Source organism: Podarcis tiliguerta (genome assembly GCF_965153285.1).
Source record: "Podarcis tiliguerta genome assembly, chromosome: 8".
In the NCBI taxonomy this organism is placed as follows: Eukaryota; Metazoa; Chordata; class Lepidosauria; order Squamata; family Lacertidae; genus Podarcis; species Podarcis tiliguerta.
Genome location: NC_139541.1, coordinates 79518665 through 79538126, shown reverse-complemented (window position 1 = coordinate 79538126; position 19462 = coordinate 79518665). Strand labels below are relative to the sequence as shown.

The 19462-nt window shown below is 49.3% G+C and overlaps 1 protein-coding gene and 1 long non-coding RNA gene across 3 annotated transcripts in view; one reads left to right on the top strand and one right to left on the bottom strand.

Moving 5' to 3' along the window:
- The first annotated feature begins 5865 nt into the window (after positions 1 to 5865).
- LOC310684829 lies at positions 5866 to 7998 on the top strand. Of its 2 annotated transcripts, XR_014514840.1 has the most exons (4): positions 5866 to 5990; positions 6215 to 6760; positions 7121 to 7616; positions 7648 to 7662. It is a non-coding gene; the product is annotated as an uncharacterized lncRNA (long non-coding RNA). The 2 variants fall into 2 exon arrangements; XR_014514839.1 differs by having other exon boundaries at positions 7121 to 7998.
- Positions 7999 to 8910: 912 nt separating this feature from the next.
- SLC1A5 (solute carrier family 1 member 5) overlaps positions 8911 to 19462 on the bottom strand; it is a 39068-nt gene continuing 28516 nt past the window's right edge. The window contains exons 6-8 of the mRNA XM_083455438.1: positions 18726 to 18920; positions 12222 to 12356; positions 8911 to 10192 (exon numbers count right to left, since the gene is read on the bottom strand). Coding sequence (XP_083311564.1) covers positions 9964 to 10192; positions 12222 to 12356; positions 18726 to 18920 — 559 coding nt within the window. The 3' untranslated portion in view covers positions 8911 to 9963. The remainder of the gene's footprint in view (positions 10193 to 12221; positions 12357 to 18725; positions 18921 to 19462) is intronic.

Here is a 19462-nt window from a genome sequence, read left to right as displayed (position 1 = left end):
GAGTGCTTTAACTAGGCTCTTCTCTTGGGAGTAATAAATGAAAATCTGCCCTTATTCCCTTATGGGGGACACAAGAGCCCTTATAGAGTCCTTTGCAGGTTCTCCATCGGTCAGAGAAAAGAACAGAGGCCCACCAGAGAATACTGAGAAGCAAAACAGCTCGTAAGCCTGGTCTTTATTGAACTGTTGCAACAGGGTGCCCCCTTCGCACGCAGGAAAGGAGGAAGACCCAGAACCCAGGTGTGCCTGCCCTGGAGTCCAAGACCATCCCTCAGACACATCATACCTACATCACAGAAAGGGCGGTCTACAGCAGAAATCTGAGTGCCTTGTTTATCTCCTGTCGTTTATCTCCTGTGGCAGGTTACCTGTGAATGCTTACTTGATTGGATACCCTGGGGAGCCTGGCCAGTCTTTTGTATGAAAAAAACTTACTTCCTGAGCCAGGTCACAGGCTCACCCTATTCATACACAGACATACCCTTAAGACAGCTTTTGTGAATGAAAAGACAATGGGGAGGCTCTTCCATTTTCCTTGACCTTGCAGAGAATTCATTTGGTCAGTTTGGGAGCCAAAATGGCTCCAGGACTGCCCTTCTGTGCTGCCTCAGACATGTGACCCATACATTTATGTATGTGTTTGCCTGGCAAATCCATGAACATTTATTATAGAAGACCTTAATTTTTTATTTCATGGGAAATAAAAACTGCAGCCCACCAGCCAAGCAGTGTCGGGCCTGTTCCTGCCCAGCCAAGCCTCCCTCTCCCTTTGTGCACACAGCTTCCCCTTGTTACACACCCAGCCGTTTGGGTGTGTCGTGTATGTGCCAGGTGCTTCAACCTTGCCAGGTACCAAAAGGGCAGAATGGGAAGCAAGCTTCAGCAAGTCAACAGAGGACAGAAGACCGCGTTCCCTTAAGGTCTGTTTTTCCTTGTACCTCAAGCCCTGCGTTCTTTGTTCAGAGGCTGGCGAGCACCCAGGAGCTGCACCCACGCAGCTATTCAGCCCAGGCACGAGCAGCTCCTCAGAGTTTGCCGGGGCAGGCCAGGATTTGCAGGATACCCAAACTCGCCTTGAGCCTAATGCAGCCCACAGAGACAGCAGGCGCCCCTTGCCTTTTGTGCAGAGTTGACTGTGGTTCTGGCTTCCACAAAGAGAAAACCTGCCACCGGCTGCAAATGTAGCTACAGTCAAGAGTACATGATGTGGCTTGCAATGTTCCCCTTCAGTATTTGGAATGAAGATACAGGAGAGATTGTTGTTGCTTAGTCGTTTAGTCGCGTCCGACTCTTCGTGACTCCATGGACCAGAGCACGCCAGGCACTCCTGTCTTCCACTGCCTCCCGCAGTTTGGTCAAACTCATGCTGGTAGCTTCAAGAACACTGTCCAACCATCTTGTCCTCTGTCGTCCCCTTCTCCTTCTGCCCTCCATCTTTCCCAACATCAGGGTCTTTTCCAGGGAGTCTTCTCTTCTCATGAGGTGGCCAAAGTATTATGGTGCTGGAGGAGACTCTTGAGAGTCCCATGGACTGCAAGAAGATCAAACCTATCCATCCTTAAGGAAATCAGCCCTGAGTGCTCACTGGAAGGACAGATCCTGAAGCTGAGACTCCAATACTTTGGCCACCTCATGAGAAGAGAAGCCCCCCGAGAAGGACGAGATGGTTGGATAGTGTTCTCAAAGCTACCAACATGAGTTTGACCAAACTGCGGAAGGCAGTGGAAGACAGGAGTGCCTGGCATGCTCTGGTCCATGGGGTCACGAAGAGTCGGATACAACTAAACGACTAAGCAACAACAATGGGGTTGCGCACTCATCTCGCTTTCAGGCCGAGGGAGCCGGAGTTTGTTCACAGACAGCTTTCTTGTTGATGTGGCAAGCATGACTAAACCGCTTCTGGCACAACGGAACACCGTGACGGAAACCAGAGCGCATGGAAACACTGTTTACCTTCCCGCCGCAGCGGAACCCATTTACCTACTTGCACTGGTATGCTTTCGAACTGCTAGGTTGGCAGGAGCTGGGACAGAGTAAGAGAGCTCATCCCGTCGCGGGGATTCGAACTGCCGACCTTCTGATCGGCAAGCTCAAGAGGCCCAGTGGTTTAGACCACAGCGCCACCCGCGTCTCACTGCCCATTAAAGTACTGTGCTGAGTTAGATGAACAAATAGACCAGGTGTAAGGCAGGTTCCCATGTTTCCTTCTCCCTAAGGTAGGAAGGCTACCTTAGGGTAGCATCACTTCCACTAAACTCAGGAATTGCACATAAGAGTTTGCAAAAAAGAAAAAGGGAAGAGGACAACCCGTGCAGGCAATGGCTTGTAAATTTCCCAGGGTCTGTTATTTATTTATCATGTAAGTTCCTGTAATAATAAGACAAAAAATATGTTGGAACAATTCTCATTTTAGTAATTTATAAGCCGTTGCTTGCAGTGGTCAGTATCACTGGCAGGGGTTGCTTATGGATCAATGGGCAGAAAAAACTATTGCGGACACCCTTCTTAGACACTGCAGAAGATTCTATTGACTACAGACAATGCTGCTTTGAAACCTAATTTCATCAGCAGAGGCCTGTGGAAACCTGGGAAGCTGCAGGCAACCTGCTGGCAACTGCTGCGCCACACATTACATCGGGAGCCTCAAGCGTAAAAAGTGATAACGCAATCGCCTTCCGCGGGGAAGCGCCACAGAAACGATTTAACATTAATGAAGAAAACAAAGCAACACGCATTGCTTCCAAATCTCTTTTTATTATCTTGTGTGATGTGGCAATTGTGCATTTCCTCCCCCACCCCACCCCAAAATGTAGGAAGGAGATTGTGTGCAAATAACAACCAACCTGATTTATCACCCCACCCCCCAAAAATCAGTCTCGCCACCTCTTTGGGGGGGCGCTAGCTCACCAGAAACACAACATTCCCTGCCTGCATCTTTTTAAGAGCAGCTTGATTGCAGGTCCAACTTTAAAAGAATGGAAAGAAGCAGCTCCCTGCAGATCAGGCTGTTAATAAAGACAGAAGAGCAGGGCCTGGTTTGAAAAAATGCAAGCCCACCGCCACCCCTCTGCCCCCGCCAAAGCCCAGCAGCTTCAACATCGGAGATAAATGCCAGTTGGCACAACAGCCCACCTGGCTCACCTGTTCAGATACTGGGAAGGAAGTTATCATAGCTGCTTCCTAGGGAAGTCAGCTCTTAACCATAGCTGTCAACTTACAGATTTGAAAATAAGGGACCAGCAGCCAAAATAAGGGATTTTAGTCAACCAGTTAAAAGGGACCAGATCATTTGGGAGAGCAGCGCCGGTTTTTAGCCCTTCGTTTCCAGAGGTTGCTGCTCAAGACACCAGCCGATGAAACACTGCAATTAAATAACTACAAGCAGCAACCACTTTTCGCGCAAAACGAAGTCCAAGCTACGAAGATGCTGCTGCAGTTCTGTATCTTTTCTCTCGTGCTCCATTTGCAGCTCTCAATTCCATCAGGCGGGGCAGGAGGGGGAAATAGCGCCCGAAGCAAACCGGCCGATCAGACCATCTATGCTAGTCTACCACTACAAATCTATGGGAGAAGCGCCTGTGGTCCTTCCCTTGTAGCCCTTGGAACACCTGCCCGCGCCTCCGCCTCCTCCTCTTCCTCCTCTCTTTGAACTGCTTTCTCTATGGTTGCCCTCGCTCTCCTCTCAAGGCTCCTCATCAGTTCATAGACCATGCCAGGCTGCCCATCTCATCCGGGTCCTTTGGCGGCACTGCCACAGTACGGCCTAGCAGGAGCGGGAGCGGCGGTGACGGGCAGAGGGGAGGCCCCAGGCAGAGACACCCAGTTCAGCGGCCATGAGGAGGATGGTGGGGGAAGGGCCCGAGGCTCCCACCGGTCCCGGTGGGGAGGGGTTCCCGGGGGCCGAGGCTGGTGAGAGGAGGCCGGAGGGGGGGCGGGCCGGGCAGCCAAGAAACACAGTTGTAGCCTCCCTCCTCCCTGACTGGCAGGGAGGGAGGGAGAGGAGCTGCTTCCTTTGAAACCTGGGAAATTTAAGGGACATCTATCAATAAGGGACAGCAGCGGGACATGGCGCTGGGATAAGGGACTGTCCCTCCAAATAAGGGACGCTTGACAGCTATGCTCTTAACCCAGGCATCAAATATATCCCCGACATACAGAGATGGTGCCATTCTGCACCCGTTGACTGTGAAACAGAAGCTAAAGCAAGTGCACCACCCAATAGCACTTAGTGGTATAGGCAGCCTACAGGCTAGGCTCTCTTCCGTACAGGATCAGGACTGCATAAGCAGAAGGAAAGACAGAGGGAGGCTGTGCCCATCTCCTGCTTTCACTGAGCAGCTGAGAAGACTTAGCAGCAAGCAGACAATCCTCTGTCTGGGCAAGCAGCAAGACCAGATAACCCTGTAGGTTCCCTTCCCAAATTTTGTGGCTCAGGATCACCAAAGTGTCAGCTGTCATGTGCACCCAAACCCCTTTGCAGATGGGGGCTTAGAGAGCCCCAGTGTTGGTCCGCACTTTCCCTCTTTGTGGGTTGAGGGCAATTCTGAATGGAGTTCAGCAACTGAGGGTACTTTTTGAGAAACAAGAGGTAGCGACTGTTAACTAAAGCAGCATGAAGAGTACCAACTTGCACCCACAGCTTCCCACTTGGAACAATCCACCTGCATTGGCTCTCAACACAGCTTGTATTAAAAACTGCCCCTCATGTCAGAATACAGAGGGTGGTATAAAGTAAAGGTAAAGGTACCCCTGCCCGTACGGGCCAGTCTTGACAGACTCTAGGGTTGTGCGCCCATCTCACTCAAAGAGGCCGGGGGCCAGCGCTGTCCAAAGACACTTCCGGGTCACGTGGCCAGCGTGACATCGCTGCTCTGGCAAGCCAGAGCCGCACACGGAAACGCCGTTTACCTTCCCGCTAGTAAGCGGTCCCTATTTATCTACTTGTATTTTGACGTGCTTTCGAACTGCTAGGTTGGCAGGCGCTGGGACCAAGCAACGGGAGCGCACCCCGCCGCGGGGATTCGAACCGCCGACCTTTCGATCGACAAGCCCTAGGCGCTGAGGCTTTAACCCACAGCGCCACCCGCGTCCCAGAGGGTGGTATATTTGGCACTAAAACAAAAACCCATGTTTATTCTGAAGTGCCAGCTGGATACCAGTCACTGGCATTTGAAGGTTGTGGAAAGGAGGGGTGCAGGAGCCAGCCGCCTATGATCACCCAACGCCAGGGAATGCATGCGTTCTGCGCTAAAAGTAAAAAATCATGTACCAAGGAAAACCACATCCTGTATATAAATCAGGCACACGGATAAAACTGGCGTCGTTTCATGTTTTGTACAATTTATTTTGCAGTCTGTGCACAATTTCATTTTGGCTTTGCTAGCCATGGAAAGGAGGAAAACCCTGGATCCCCACACCTAAGGGCTGTGAACCTTAACCACTTATCCGCTTTGAGTTGTATCATTGCAGCAATGGCGGATAGAGCACACAGCCCTGCCAGAAGCCTCTGCTTCTTTCCCCCATCCCAGAGTCACACACTTTTCTCTCTCCGTTAAGTCACACCTGGACTTGTTAGAACCAAAAGTTCAAACCCTGAAACTTGCAGGCTCCGGGCTTTGATGTAGTACAGCCTGTGCCCCCAGAAGAGCGGGAGATGTTTCCACTCCTCATCTGATCTCAACAGGCACTTCTCATAAAAGTTGCTTTGGCAGGGGAAGCCTTGGCACAAACCTGTGTGGAGATGCAATCTAGAGAGCTCCTGTTTAATGCCAGCGGTCTCCGCCCACTCAGAGAACACTTAAACACCATTCCTGCCCAAACAGGTGGGGAGCTCTGTTGGCACGAAGGGAGAACTCCAGAATTCTCACCAGGAGAACTTTGCACATTATTTGGACATTATGTGCTATTGCATGCAGGTGGTGAACCAGTCACAAAAGAGTAGCTTTTATTTTGGGGGGAAAGTAAGTTCCTAACTCATTCCTTATACAGTGGTACCTCGGGTTAAGAACTTAATTCATTCCAGAGGTCCGTTCTTAACCTGAAACTGTTCTTAACCTGAAGCACCACTTTAGCTAATGGGGCCTCCCGCTGCCGCCACTGCACGATTTCTGTTCTCATCCCGAAGCAAAGTTCTTCACCCGAGGTACTATTTCTGGGTTAGCGGAGTCTGTAACCTGAAGCATCTGTAACCCGAGGTACCACTGTATAAGTACAGTGGTGCCTCGGGTTACATACGCTTCACGTTACATACGCTGCAGGTTGCACACTCCACTAACCCAGGAATAGTGCTTCAGGTTAAGAACTTTGCTTCAGGATGAGAACAGAAATCGTGCTCTGGCGGCGCAGCAGGAGGCCCCATTAGCTAAAGTGGTGCTTCAGGTTAAGAACAGTTTCAGGTTAAGAACGGACCTCTGGAACGAATTAAGTACTTAACCGGAGGTACCACCGTATTTCAGAATCTACAACTTTCAGCAGTCAGAGGTGAAAATACCTACTAGTGCTGTCCTTGCAACATTATTATTATGTTCACCAAGTAAATACATTTAATTCACGCATCGTCTACCAATCCAGCTTTTCTGCTGTGCAGAATTGTGTTTCTCTGCAGGGTGCACACAATCCTGTTTGACCACTTCCTTAAGTCTCCTTTGCACAACCACAAGAACTTCTAAAGGAGAAAGTTGCTAGATGGAGGAGCATAAACCCGTCAGAGATTATGATTATTATTTAAATTTGTATACTGCTCTTCATCCTGGAAGAAGAGGTGGTTAAGGGGTGATATGATAGCCATGTTCAAATATATAAAAGGATGTCACATAGAGGAGGGAGAAAGGTTGTTTTCTGCTGCTCCAGAGAAGCGGACACGGAGCAATGGATCCAAACTACAAGAAAGAAGATTCCACCTAAACATTAGGAAGAACTTCCTGACAGTAAGAGCTGTTCGACAGTGGGATTTGCTGCCAAGGAGTGTGGTGGAGTCTCCTTCTTTGGAGGTCTTTAAGCAGAGGCTTGACAACCATATGTCAGGAGTGCTCTGATGGTGTTTCCTGCTTGGCAGGGGGTTGGACTCGATGGCCCTTGTGGTCTCTTCCAACTCTATGATTCTATGATCCAAAGATCACAGGGCGGTTAACAACAGATTGATCAATTTTGCCAACAGATGGCTCTCCCTAACTTCTTATATGCTTTAGAAGAGTAACTAAAGAAGGGGGCTAGGCAGCCCTTTCTCTCGCACATCCATCAAGTTAACATTTCAGCAGCAGAAATATCTTAAAGGAACATGACCAGAATATCTGCTTCCAGAGCATTGTGAGACCAAAACCTAATTGCCTCATGGAACAATTGGTGTTTGCCTAGACCCCACTTGAAACCTACCTCTGAATTTTGACACACAAAGCCTGCTAAGGAGTCCTGCATGGCCAAAACGGAAGAGACTGCATCCAACTAATCAATAAGATCTACAGTTCAAAACATTGAAGTCGGATTTAAAAGCTCTGACATTCTACCGAGTTATTTTTTTAAAGACTGCAAAACATCTCCATTGATATGCTTCAGGCAGCTATTGGCCAGGTTATGAGTGCCTGCGGCGAAACCCACATTTTCATCAGCAAAAGGTAGTGGTGCCTGCCCTGTGGAACGCCCTCCCATCAGATGTCAAGGAAATAAACAGCTTTCTGACTTTTAGAAGACATCTGAAAGCAGCCCTGTTTAGGGAAGTTTTTAATCTATGATCTTTTATAGTGTTTTTAATATTCTGTTGGGAGCCGTCCAGAGTGGCTGGGGTATAAATAATAAATTATTATTATTATAGTATGCATTCTGGATCTGCACAGGGCATTGTGGAGGCATAAGGCACCAGCATCTGAAAGGTATGGAAGTAGATATGCCCCGGTAGAATCCAATGCCAATAATAATAATAATAATAATAATAATAATAATAATAATAATATATTATTTATACCCCACCCATCTTCCTGTGTTTCCCCAGCCACTCTGGGCGGCTTCCAACAGAATATTAAAATACAATAACATTAAACATTAAAAGCTTCCCTGAGCAGGGCAGCCTTCAGATGTCTTCTAAAAGTCTGGAAGTTGTTTTTCTCTTTTGACATCTGGTGGGAGGGTGTTCCACAGGGCGGGTGCCACTACTGAGAAGGCCCTGTAACTTGGCTTCTTGCAGGGAGGGAACCACCAGAAGGCCCTCAGCACTGGACCTCAGTGTCCGGGCAGAACGATGGGGGTGGAGACGCTCCTTCAGGTATACTGGACCGAGGCCATATGGGAGAATCAGACGATTCTCAGCTAAGTTCCCAGTCCTCAAGATTGCAGAGACACTTGAAAAGGTACAAAAGATTCCATTGGTCAAAGTCTAAGCCTGCGTGTGAGACAAGGGCAAGGCTGCAGGCCTGGCCACGCTTTCCAAGTGACCCTGTGTGTGCATAAGCATATATTTGCTTTAAGTTAAGGCCCTGCACTTCTCTGTGGGGGTGCTGCCAGGCGTTTGTGAGCCACTGCAAGGAAGGCAGAAGGGCCCTGGAGGTTCACCTCCTGCACGCACACCTATCCAAAGATTCCACCACTTTTCCTACTCTGTCCCATCGCCGGTGATACTTCCTCCCTTTCTTCCTCACTGCCAATGTCTGCTTCAGCGTCTGCTGGGCTTTGGACAGGCCAGGCAGTGCTGAAAATTTGGTCCACGGGGGCCACCACTCACCAGCTCCTTCTGCAAAGCCTGCCCACTTGCACAGCAGCGGCTGCTCGGCACAAGACTGGAATGAAAGTGATGGGAAATGGAGCCCCCGAGGTTAACTCTCACCTCTGAAGCTACTCCAGTCTCGCTGACTCTCTTTGACCTCCTAACGCTGCCCTGCGCCTTTAATTCCAGTGCGGAGAGAAAAAACACCATTCGGATCCTTTTAAGTTCCAGAAATAAATTAAATTACATCGCAGCTGCTGGAACCAGGAGTTGCCACTTCAGGAAAGCACTGGAGTGCTGTCTAGTTCTTGCACGACCCAAGCAGGGAAGAAGGGAGGAAAATAGGTAGGTTTTAAGCAGTTCAAGGAAAATTTTGGCTTTGCAGGGAATGGCAGAAATTCCAGCGACCCAGCGGTGACTCTCAATGTTCAATTGCACATCGCACAGCCTTGGCATAAGGATTTGAAGAGAAGTTGCAAGGCAAAGAAATTGTAAAAGACAGAAAGAAATTCTCTCTCCCCCCATTCCTGTTTGACGACAGGTATTTATAGGTTCAAGCGGTGCACTGTTCAAGTTACTGAATTGTGGGGTGGCCAAGGGAGAATAAATCTGTCCGGAAATAAAGCAGTCTGCTTCCTCTTCCTGCAATGAAATGTAACTAAAAAGGGGGGTGACGACAATGGGAGGGAGTCAACTATACTAGACACAGAAAGGACAACACCCACCCCCTTGCTTGGTCCAAAACACAAAATAAAATAAAAAGCAGCAAAGGTAGCTAGAGATCTGGAAGAAGGAAAAGAGTGATATTAAGAGACCTCCAGAGTCACTACTACCAGTTTCCACATTGCAGATTTAAAAACTTAAGGGTTCAGCCTGGAACGTGCAAAGTATTGTGCCTCTGAGAATATCCAGAGTGCCCTTTCTCCTGAGCAACAGCACCCCCAGCCCTCATCTCCTTAAAGAGGGAGAGGCTTCCAGCCAAGCAGAGCTATTTCCAGGCAGCATCAAGCCCCCAACATTGACATTTTTCAGGGGGGAAAAGTCCTGTTTTGAAATTTTAAAAAGCACTGTGTGAAAAATCAGTCATTAAAAAAAGGTGGAAAGGAGTGTGCTGGGTAAAAATCGAAGACGTTCCCCATCACCAAACTGCCTGAACTTGCTTCTTATGGGAAACAGAAGTCTTTCAGAGGTGGAGCAGATTCGGGAGCTGTCCTTAAAAATGGAACCCTAACTTTAAAAAAAACCAAAGTCTAGCCTCTTCGCAGGCTGCTTTACATCACGGATTCTTTTTCGCAGGAGTTGATGCCCTCCAAGGGGGCAGGCCCGTCCCTCTTGATCAGTGGGGAGCCTTCTTCCGCCCCCACTTCCTTGCCGGCGTCCGTCTTGATCTCCATCAGCTCCTCTGCCTCTGCCTTGCCTTCCGTCCTTTCGGTGTATACCTGCAGGAGCCCAGCGCCAAAAGCATCGCCTTCCACGTTTAGGACGGTACAGGTGCGATCCCTGGTGCAAAAGAAAATAGGCAATGACTGAGGTGCTAGGGGTTAAGCAATAAGGGTTGTTAGCAACATTCACTGGACACAGAGCCTCCATGTTAAGGAGCAATCTATCTGTGAGAACCAGACGAACAGCAGGGAATAATAATAATAATAATAATTTATTATTTATACCCCGCCCATCTGGCTGGGCTTCCCCCGTCACTCTGGGCGGCTTCCAAAAAAATATTAAAATACTGTAATACATCAAACATTAAAAGCTTCCCTAAACAGGGCTGCCTTCAGATGTCTGTAATTGTTGTTCTCTTTGACATCTGGTGGGAGGACGTTCCACAGGCAGGGCGCCACCACCGAGAAGGCCCTCTGCCTGGTTCCCTGTAACTTGGCTTCTCGCAGTGAGGGAAAGGCCGAAACCTTTGTGCCCCGCTTAAGAACACGCAGAGGCATGTGGCTGCTGAACCAGGCAAGACCTTTGGGCCAGATCCAGCCGGGCCCTTCCTGTATTCTTGCACCATGTGCAGATTCCCCCAAGCGACAGGAGGAGAAGCTAAACGCTCAGCTGCTTTTAACCTTTCCTCTGAGGCCCCCCCAGGGACCCTCAGCACACCTGGCCCAGCCAGCCATACTGGACAAGTCAGTTGGACAAATACACCCCCTGGCCGCCACAAACAAAAACACACCGCTCAGCGGGTAAATGAGCATCCCGGGGACATATTGGAGGAGAGTTGGAGGAGAGACCTGCTTGATTCCTCCCCAGAGAGACTGGGTTAAAAAGAAAAATGGAAGAAAAATGGCTCGGAGTCAGAAGGTTCCACAGTCAACACTGCATCTGTGCTTGAAAGGACCTCGTCAGGCAGCAAAGCTGGAAAAGACCCCTGCTTGAATCTTTGGAGAGCTGCTACTTCCACTCTGATTACAGGGCTGGACAGACCAGCAGCCTGATTTTGGCCACATCTGCACCATCCATAGAAAGCGCACTGATACTACTTTAAACAGGAATGGCTTCCCCAGAAGAATTCTGGGAGCTGTGGTTTGTACAGAGTGTTGTCAGGAGACTCTGTTCCCCTCCCAGAACTACAATTCCCAGAGTAGTTTAACGATCAATCCTTCTTTACAGGCAACTCTGGGAATTGTAGCTGTGAAGGGGAATAGGAGTGTCTCCTAACAACTCTCTGCACCCTGAACAAACTACGGCTCCCAGGATTTTCCGGGCGAAGTCGTTGTTTAAAGCGGAATCATCACCCTTTAAATGTATTGATTTTTATTATTTCATAAGACCTATACACAGCTTGCTTGTATTTTTTTTAAAAAAACCTTCAATGTGGTTTACAAGAAGGAGGAAACAGTAAAATTAACGGCAAAAACAGCTAAAAAAACTATTTAAGAATTAAAATCAGCAATAAACTAAAAACAGATCAAAACGCACATCAACGTTCTATGCATCTTGGTAGCCTTGTCTGATCAATGAAACAAAATTCGGAAGGTGACAAAAAAGAGAACAGTGTGGGAGCACGGGTGATGTCAACAGGCAGCGAGTTCAAGTTTAGGCGCTGCCACGCTAAAAGATCAAATTCTTATAAATGCGGAATGGGCATTATATGGCATCTTTTAACAGTGTATGGTGCAAATGTGGCCTTGGTCCAAGGTAGCTTTGTGCAGTCAAATGCCCCATCCCAAAAAAATGTCCTTAGAGGATTATTTGCAGAAGAGTCAACTGGTTACCTACCACCCCCTTTCAAGGCAGCGACTCTCTGCAATGGCTTCTGCTTTCCTATGTGAACCTGGGGCCTTTTCCTTGAGCCACTTGCTGCAAAAGTCCCTCCTCTCTGCTTGCGGAATGAGGCCAACACATGAGGAAGAGGACCTGAAGGGGAACTAGCAAGGAGGCGGGAGGGAAAAAGATCCCGTCTTTTGATGGGGAAGTTGGGACTAGCCAGCCTGCCAACCCTGCGACGCTATGAACATCAGTCAGGGAAATCGCTGGTCGCTCCTGGTCGTTGAGCCTCTCCCTCAAACTTTGCCCTCGCGGTACTTACACAAGCCAGTCCACTGCCAGGATGAGGGAGATGTCATTGGTGGGCAGCCCGACAGCTTCCAAGATGATGGCGAGGGTGAGGACGCCACCCGCAGGAATCCCAGCAGCTCCGACGCTGGACGCCGTCGCAGTAATTCTGTGGGATGGAAGGGGGCAGGTTAAGAGATGTGTCCTTCTTGATTCTCAAGTGCAGGATTTGGTCTTTATCTGGAGAGTGTGGGGGAAACCCAAAGCAGCAGGGAGAGAGGAGGGTACCGTATTTTTTGCGACATAAGACTCACCTAACCATAAGACGCACCTAGTTTTTAGAGGAGTAAAACAAGAAAAAAAATATGCTGAATGAAATAGTTGTATGATTTTTGTGGCTCGTGCTGTGGCCACAGACATGTGATCTGATGGTGAATTTGGGGTGGCCCAATGCAAAAATCCTGAGGATCCATGTGGATCCGTGCTTTGTAACCACATTTTAGCACCATTGCAGCCCCAGGAAACAGTGGATGCGTGATTTTTTTGGTGCTGTAGCCATGGACATGCTATGTGATCTGATGGTGAATTTGGGGTGACCCAATGTAAAAAAATAAATAAATAGCGGGAAGGTAAACGGCGTTTCTGTGTGCGGCTCTGGCTCGCCAGAGCAGCGATGTCACGCTGGCCACGTGACCCGGAAGTGTCTTCGGACAGCGCTGGCCCTTGGCCTCCTTGAGTGAGATGGGCGCACAACCCTAGAGTCTGTCAAGACTGGCCCGTACGGGCAGGGGTACCTTTACCTTTAATGTAAAAATCCTGAGGATCCATGGGCTTTTACCTCCCCCCCTCCCAGGCAGCCACTAGGCCCCTTATCTCTCTTCCGATCCCACCAATCAGCTGTTTCCTTTCGACATTCCCTTTCCTCTTGTTTGCCTTAGTGTCTTTTCCTTACCTAAAGCAGCTTTTTGATCCTCCTTTTCTTCTAATTTCTCTCCTTATTGCTTTGGTCTTCCTGTTTCCCCCCTTTGGAAGTTTGCTATCTTTACCTCCCCCCTCCCAGGCAGCCTCCTTCATCTCTAGTGTCCCTTATCTCTCTCGCCAATCGGCAAACGATCAGCGGCTTTGTTTCAACACCCACTTCCCTCTTTCAAAAAAAAAAAAAGCATGATCTGCTTTTTGCCCCTGGGCAATTCGGCTCCAGGGACCACGCATTTGCTCCATAAGACGCACAGACATTTCCCCTTACTTTTTAGGTAGAAAAAAGTGTGTCTTATGGAGCGAAAAATACGGTAACTTTTGCAAAGCCGAAGGCACCAGCCAGATTTTGTGGCAGCCGGTTTGGAAGGACATCAGAGCCCCAAGTGGGCCTGATCACCCTTCCTTCCTTCCTTCCTTCCTTCCTTCCTTCCTTCCTTCCTTCCACAGGTTAGCCAAGAGAGGTCAGAGCTCTAACTGGGAAACCCTTTCTCCAGGAAGTGGCTACTGGTTAAGAACAAGACAAGGCAGCCACCAGATCCTAGACAGACCAGCATAAATTCAGTCATAGTGATGGGTTTGGAGAGATCAGCCACCTTCTGGAAACTCAAGCATTACTCCCAATTTTAGTAACCAGTGGCAACTGGGTGCCTGGGTTTTTGGACCCTTGGCCAAAGATTTCCTCATCTCCCTCCTTCTAGGTTCCTTATTCAAACTATGACCTGTTTGTGCACCCGAGTTCCTCTCTGCACCACCCTAACCCTCACAATTTATCGTTTCTTGGCATTCTGGAGAATCATGCCTAATAATAAATAATAATAATAATAATAATAATAATAATAATAATAATAATAGTTTATACCCCGCCCATCTGGGCAGCTCCCAACAGAACACTAAAAACAGAATAAAACATCAAAAACTTCCCAAAACAGGGCTGCCTTCAGATGTTTTCTAAAAGTCAGATATAGTGGTACCTCGGGTTACATACGCTTCAGGTTACAGACTCCGCTAACCCAGAAATATTACCTCAGGTTAAGAACTTTGCTCCAGGATAAGAACAGAAATTGTGCTCTGGCGGTGCGGCAGCAGCAGGAGGCCCCATTAGCTAAAGTGGTGCTTCAGGTTAAAAACAGTTTCAGGTTAAGAACGGACCTCGGGAACGAATTAAGTACTTAACCGGAGGTACCACTGTAGTTGTTTATTTCCTTGACATCTGAAGGGAGGGCGTTCCACAGGGCAGGCACCACCACCAAGAAGGCCCTCTGCCTGGTCCCCTGTAACCTCACTTGCTCACAGGGAGGGAAACGCCAGAAGGCCCTTGGAGCTGGACCTCAGTGTCTGGGAAGAACGATGGGGGTGGAGACGCTCCTTCAGGTATTAACCAGATTAGCTGGCAATTGGGGAATACAAACACACACCACTAGGCAGGGTCAAGAATGAATCAGGCACCACACCCTGGATTAAAGAGCCCGTCTCTTCACCCTAGGCATGAGAAAACCAGTGGCACTGTCTCCCATAGAGCCACAAGCCTGGTGAAGGCTGCCCTCAGCTCCTCCCTGATGCTGCAACAAGGCGATCTCCTCTGTGGCGCCTCTTACAGGTCTTCCTGCCCAAGCCAGCTGGGTAGCAGTGGTGCCCCACGCTCAACAGCCACCTTCACCAATTCAGGGCTCTCCAGATGTTCTGGACTATGACTGCCATTAGCCCCCTCCAGCACAGCTGTATGATGCAGAGGTGGATGGGGGCATGGCCTTGCTGGATGGGGCTGATGAGAGCTGTAGTCCCAAACATTTGGAGGGCACCATGTTGGCGAAGGCTGCCCTGCAATAGGCAAACCTAAGTCCACAGAGCAGAATAAAGGAGACTCAGGGGCCTCATCACCACCAATTTGTAATCTGCTTCTGAGAGCACTTCTCCATCCTAACAAAGACTCCTGAAGTAGTCTGCAACACAGATGAAATTTCAGTTTTAACTGCCTGACTCAAGACCATCGGTGATGGGGCTAGTCTGGCCTGTTAAGGGAGGGAATTCCACTGCAGTTGTCTCCCTGCGTCAAATGACAAATTAAAAGCCTCCCTCCCAGAGGGACGCGGGTGGCGCTGTGGGTAAAAGCCTCAGCGCCTAGGGCTTGCCGATCGAAAGGTCGGCGGTTCGAATCCCCGCGGCGGGGTGAGCTCCCGTTGTTCGGTCCCAGTGCCTGCCAACCTAGCAGTTCGAAAGGACCCCCAGGTGCAAGTAGATAAATAGGGACCGCTTACTAGCGGGAAGGTAAACGGCGTTTCCGTGTGCGGCTCTGGCTCGCCAGAGCACCGATGTCACACTGGCCACGTGACCCGGAAGTGTCTTCGGACAGCGCTGGCCCCCGGCCTCTTGAGTGAGATGAGCGCACAACCCTAGAGTCTGGCAAGACTGGCCCGTACGGGCAGGGGTACCTTTACCTTTACCCTGCATTTCTGGCACTGTACAGTGGACACTCGGGTTGCGAATGTGATCCATGCGGGAAGAACGTTTGCAACCTGCAGCGCTGCATCTGCGCACGTGCGGGTTGCGATCCAGCGCTTCTGCGCATGCACCGAAACCCAGAAGTAACCCGTTCCGGTACTTCCGGGTTCGGCGTAGTGCGCAACCCGAAATCGCACAACCTGAAGTATCTGTAACCCGAGGTATGATTGTATAAAGCATGAATGAAAAAGAAAATCACACTGGTCTAGACTCCAAAGAACTAGTTTAGGGTAAACACACACTATTATTATTATTTAATCTCTTAGGTATTGCGTCCCCCCCACCCCTTTCGGACAGCAGTCTTGTTAAGGGGGACAATACTGAGAGGTTCATCTGCTGTGGGATCCTTTGCAATGCAACGGAGGGTGATGAGAGGGGCACAGCTCTCCCTCTCTTCCTCAGCACCCCTTAAAAAACACACACATGGCAGCCCCAACGAATTGCTTGGGTTCCTCGTGGCCGGCACGCAGTGACAAAAGCGTTCTTGAGAATCCCCTCAGGGTCCAAAAGCAGCTTGCCACATCTGCGGCACGTGATGCTGTTGACCGAGACACACAAACTGGACTGGAACTTGGTTTGCAGAATGCAGAGCTGGATCTTGGAGGGGGGCCTGCACTTTTAACCCAAGACAGAGGAACAAACATGGACGGATGACCGGCCAGGAGCAAAAACAGCCCCAGCTGAAATCCTGCCTCCAGCAGAGCAGAGGTCACTTGAGCAGAACCTCCCAGCTGCCCTCCGGACCCCTTCTGGTTCTGCCTAAGCCTGCAGTCTTCTTACTGCCCTATGCCGCAACAAAGGGCCTCAGACACAGTTGATGATTAAGCACCTTGAGGCCAGGAGGGACAGGTCCACCTCCTGAACTGGAGAAAACAATAATTTACTTGCAATTGCTTTTTTAAAAAAATGCACCCGAAAAAACAGTCTGCAAATGTTTTTTGCCCTTGACACGTCTGTTAAAAAAAGCAAAATCTTGTGCCAAGTAAAGTCTCTAGCCTTTCCTTGGTCAATCTAACTGCTGACCCCTATTTCATTCCAACCTAGATAGAGGAGTTTTTAAGAAGAGTTAGCATTTTGATAGGGGGAGGAAGAGGATGAGAAGCGCAGCAGGAGAAGGGCTTGAGTGGCAAATCCAAGCAGAAGCCCAAGTAGCCTTGCTGAGTGCATCTCTTCTAGTCTTGAGGACTAGAACTTTGTCACTGACAAAAGTGGCCATGGCTCAGGACTCTACACTAGCTGCTGGCCCCGTCTCTAGATGCTACCTGAATGAATTTAAAGATATATTTGGAAGTTTCAAAGCAGGGTTGTACATTTTTCTAAGTTTTGCTGTTTAATCTTTTGTAAATTGCGTTGCGAGTGGTTTTTTATTATTATTACAATCAAGCACTGCATAGAGTGTGTGAGAGATATTGGGGGGGGGGGGTGGAGCTAGAGATGTACAGCTCCACAAACCACCAGCTATTCACCCCTCAAAATTCTGCACTATTAAACAGTATTGATGTAGAGGAGCATTTGTGCTGGTGCTTGACAATTTAGTCCAGCTGATCATCATCACTGTAGGAATTGGGTATTGACGTGGCAGAAACAGCAGAAGGCTTAAAGATCAGAGGAGCTTGGAGAAGCAGCAGGTGTCTAGAGTTTGGCCAGGCAAATAAAACCCTAGAGACTAGAAAGAGTTTCAAGTCCTGAACAAGATCAGAATTTGGTCCTGGGTGCAGAACCAACCCACTATATGCTGAATGGCCTCAATTTTCATCCAGGTTCCTAGTCCTTAAGATCAACCCAGAGAGCTTTACAGAGGCAGCCTGTCAAGTCAAGTGCCTGTCAAATGCTCAGCTACACTGGTCTGCCCAGCCGGTCACTTCAGTGCACACCAAACTCTGCCACATTTTTTTTAAGGTTTCATCTCCCCCAACCCCCAGTCCCTCCATTCTGGGTGAACCAAGGCTACCTCCCAGCATAAATCCCCTCTTTGTTTCTTCAGCGGCCTCATGATCCCTTTTTCTGCAGCCGACTTTATATCCCACTAAAGCAGGGGTCAGCAAGGTTTACCTTGCCTGGGCCAGTTCACTCCAGCAGAGATCCTTCTGTGGGCCAGATCGCGCCCGCGATTTCCGGTGCTGCGGAAGCGAGTCCCCGTGCCATGCTGTGCTGGTTTAGCGCAGCACACGGGGACTTGCCAAGCAGGCAGCTAGTGGGCCAGTTAAACAACCCCCGTGGGCAGCTTGTGGCCCATGGGCCTTAGGTTGCCAAACCCTGCACTAAAGCATCAAGGTAGCCCGTGCCCTCTGGCAGACTAACACTCTCATTCTACCAGGAAGGAAAGGGCAGAGGGGTCTTAGAACCTGCGTGGATTATCACCACCCACTTCACCAGCAGGAAGTTGAAATTTTGGGAGCTGAATGGGCTGGACAAACCCACTTCCTCGCTCCCAAAGCTCACTTCCTGCAGCTCTAGGACAGGAAATGCGAGAAATTTGTGCGGGAACCATCATATCAGGAAAGGAAATCTCCTCTTTGTTTTCTTCAACCTGCCCTCTTGCTTCCCTTAATTCCCAGGATGTGGCAGGGGCTACCAGCCACCCGTCCCCCGCCTTTCAAAATTCTACATTATTAAACTGTGCTGATGTAGAGGAATATTTGCCCTGATGTTTATGCTCAACGACTTAGTCACGTTGTTGCTGCTGCTGCTGCAGCTTCCGTCCACTCCTTGTCATGGTTGGTCATGTGCTTGCTGTTTGCTTGTGGCTTGTCTAGCCTCTCCACCCCACCCAAAGTGCAAGGAATGGAAGGCCCACCTGGTGCAGATCAGGTAGGCTGGTTTTGCAGAAAAGTCTTAGGAGAACGTGGGTGTTTGAGCAACCCCACGGCGAGCAGCGAAAGGAAGAACGCAAATCACACACAGCGAAGGGAGCCTGCCAGCAGCTTGGCAAGATGGGCCACAGTCTATGGGCGGTGGGCTTTGTCTGTTTGGGGAAAGGGGAGGGAACAGGTTGTGCAAGCTGCGTGGGCTTCTAAGGACCACCCTTTGTGTCCGAAGGGAGACTGGTCGGAATACTCACAGGATGGTGATGACTTGGATGAAGTTGAGAGGCATGCTGTTGAGCTGGGCAATGAAGACGGCAGCCACGCACTGGAAGAGGGCAGCCCCGTCCATGTTGACCGTGGCCCCAATGGGCAGGATGAAGCGGCTGATGTGCTTCGAGACGCCGTTCTTCTCCTCGACACACTTCATCATCAGGGGCAGGGTGGCAGAGCTGCGAGGAGGAAGAGGCGGCTTGAGAACGTGGGCAGAGAGAGAGAGTGCTCCCGAAACAGCCCACAGGCGCAGCACAACTCCCACCAGTTCCAACATGGAATAAATCACCGTGCAGGACCTCCTAAGGGCTGCCTCCGTCCACATGCAAAGGAGAGCCTTCTCAGTGGTGGCACCCAAGCTGCACAGTTCCTTGCCTTCAAGAAAGCTCCCCCCCCCCCCGTTAATTCTGTGCCCATGAGCTTTCCAGGGGATGCTTCACACAGACTTTATGTGCCTTTGCTTTTTTATTATTATTGCTGAAACTGTGTCGTAACATTGCTTTAGTGATTGTCAATTTTTTATGGCCCCTTGAGGGTCCACTTTGCAAGGGAACGGAAAAGTAAGTAGGTATTTTAGTAAGCAAACCTAATAATAAAATAAAATAATAATAATAATAATAATAATAATTATTATTATTTATTATTTATACCCCACCCATCTGCCTAGGTTTCCCCAGCCACTCTGTGTGTCTCCCAACAGAAATAACAATAAAATTAAGAA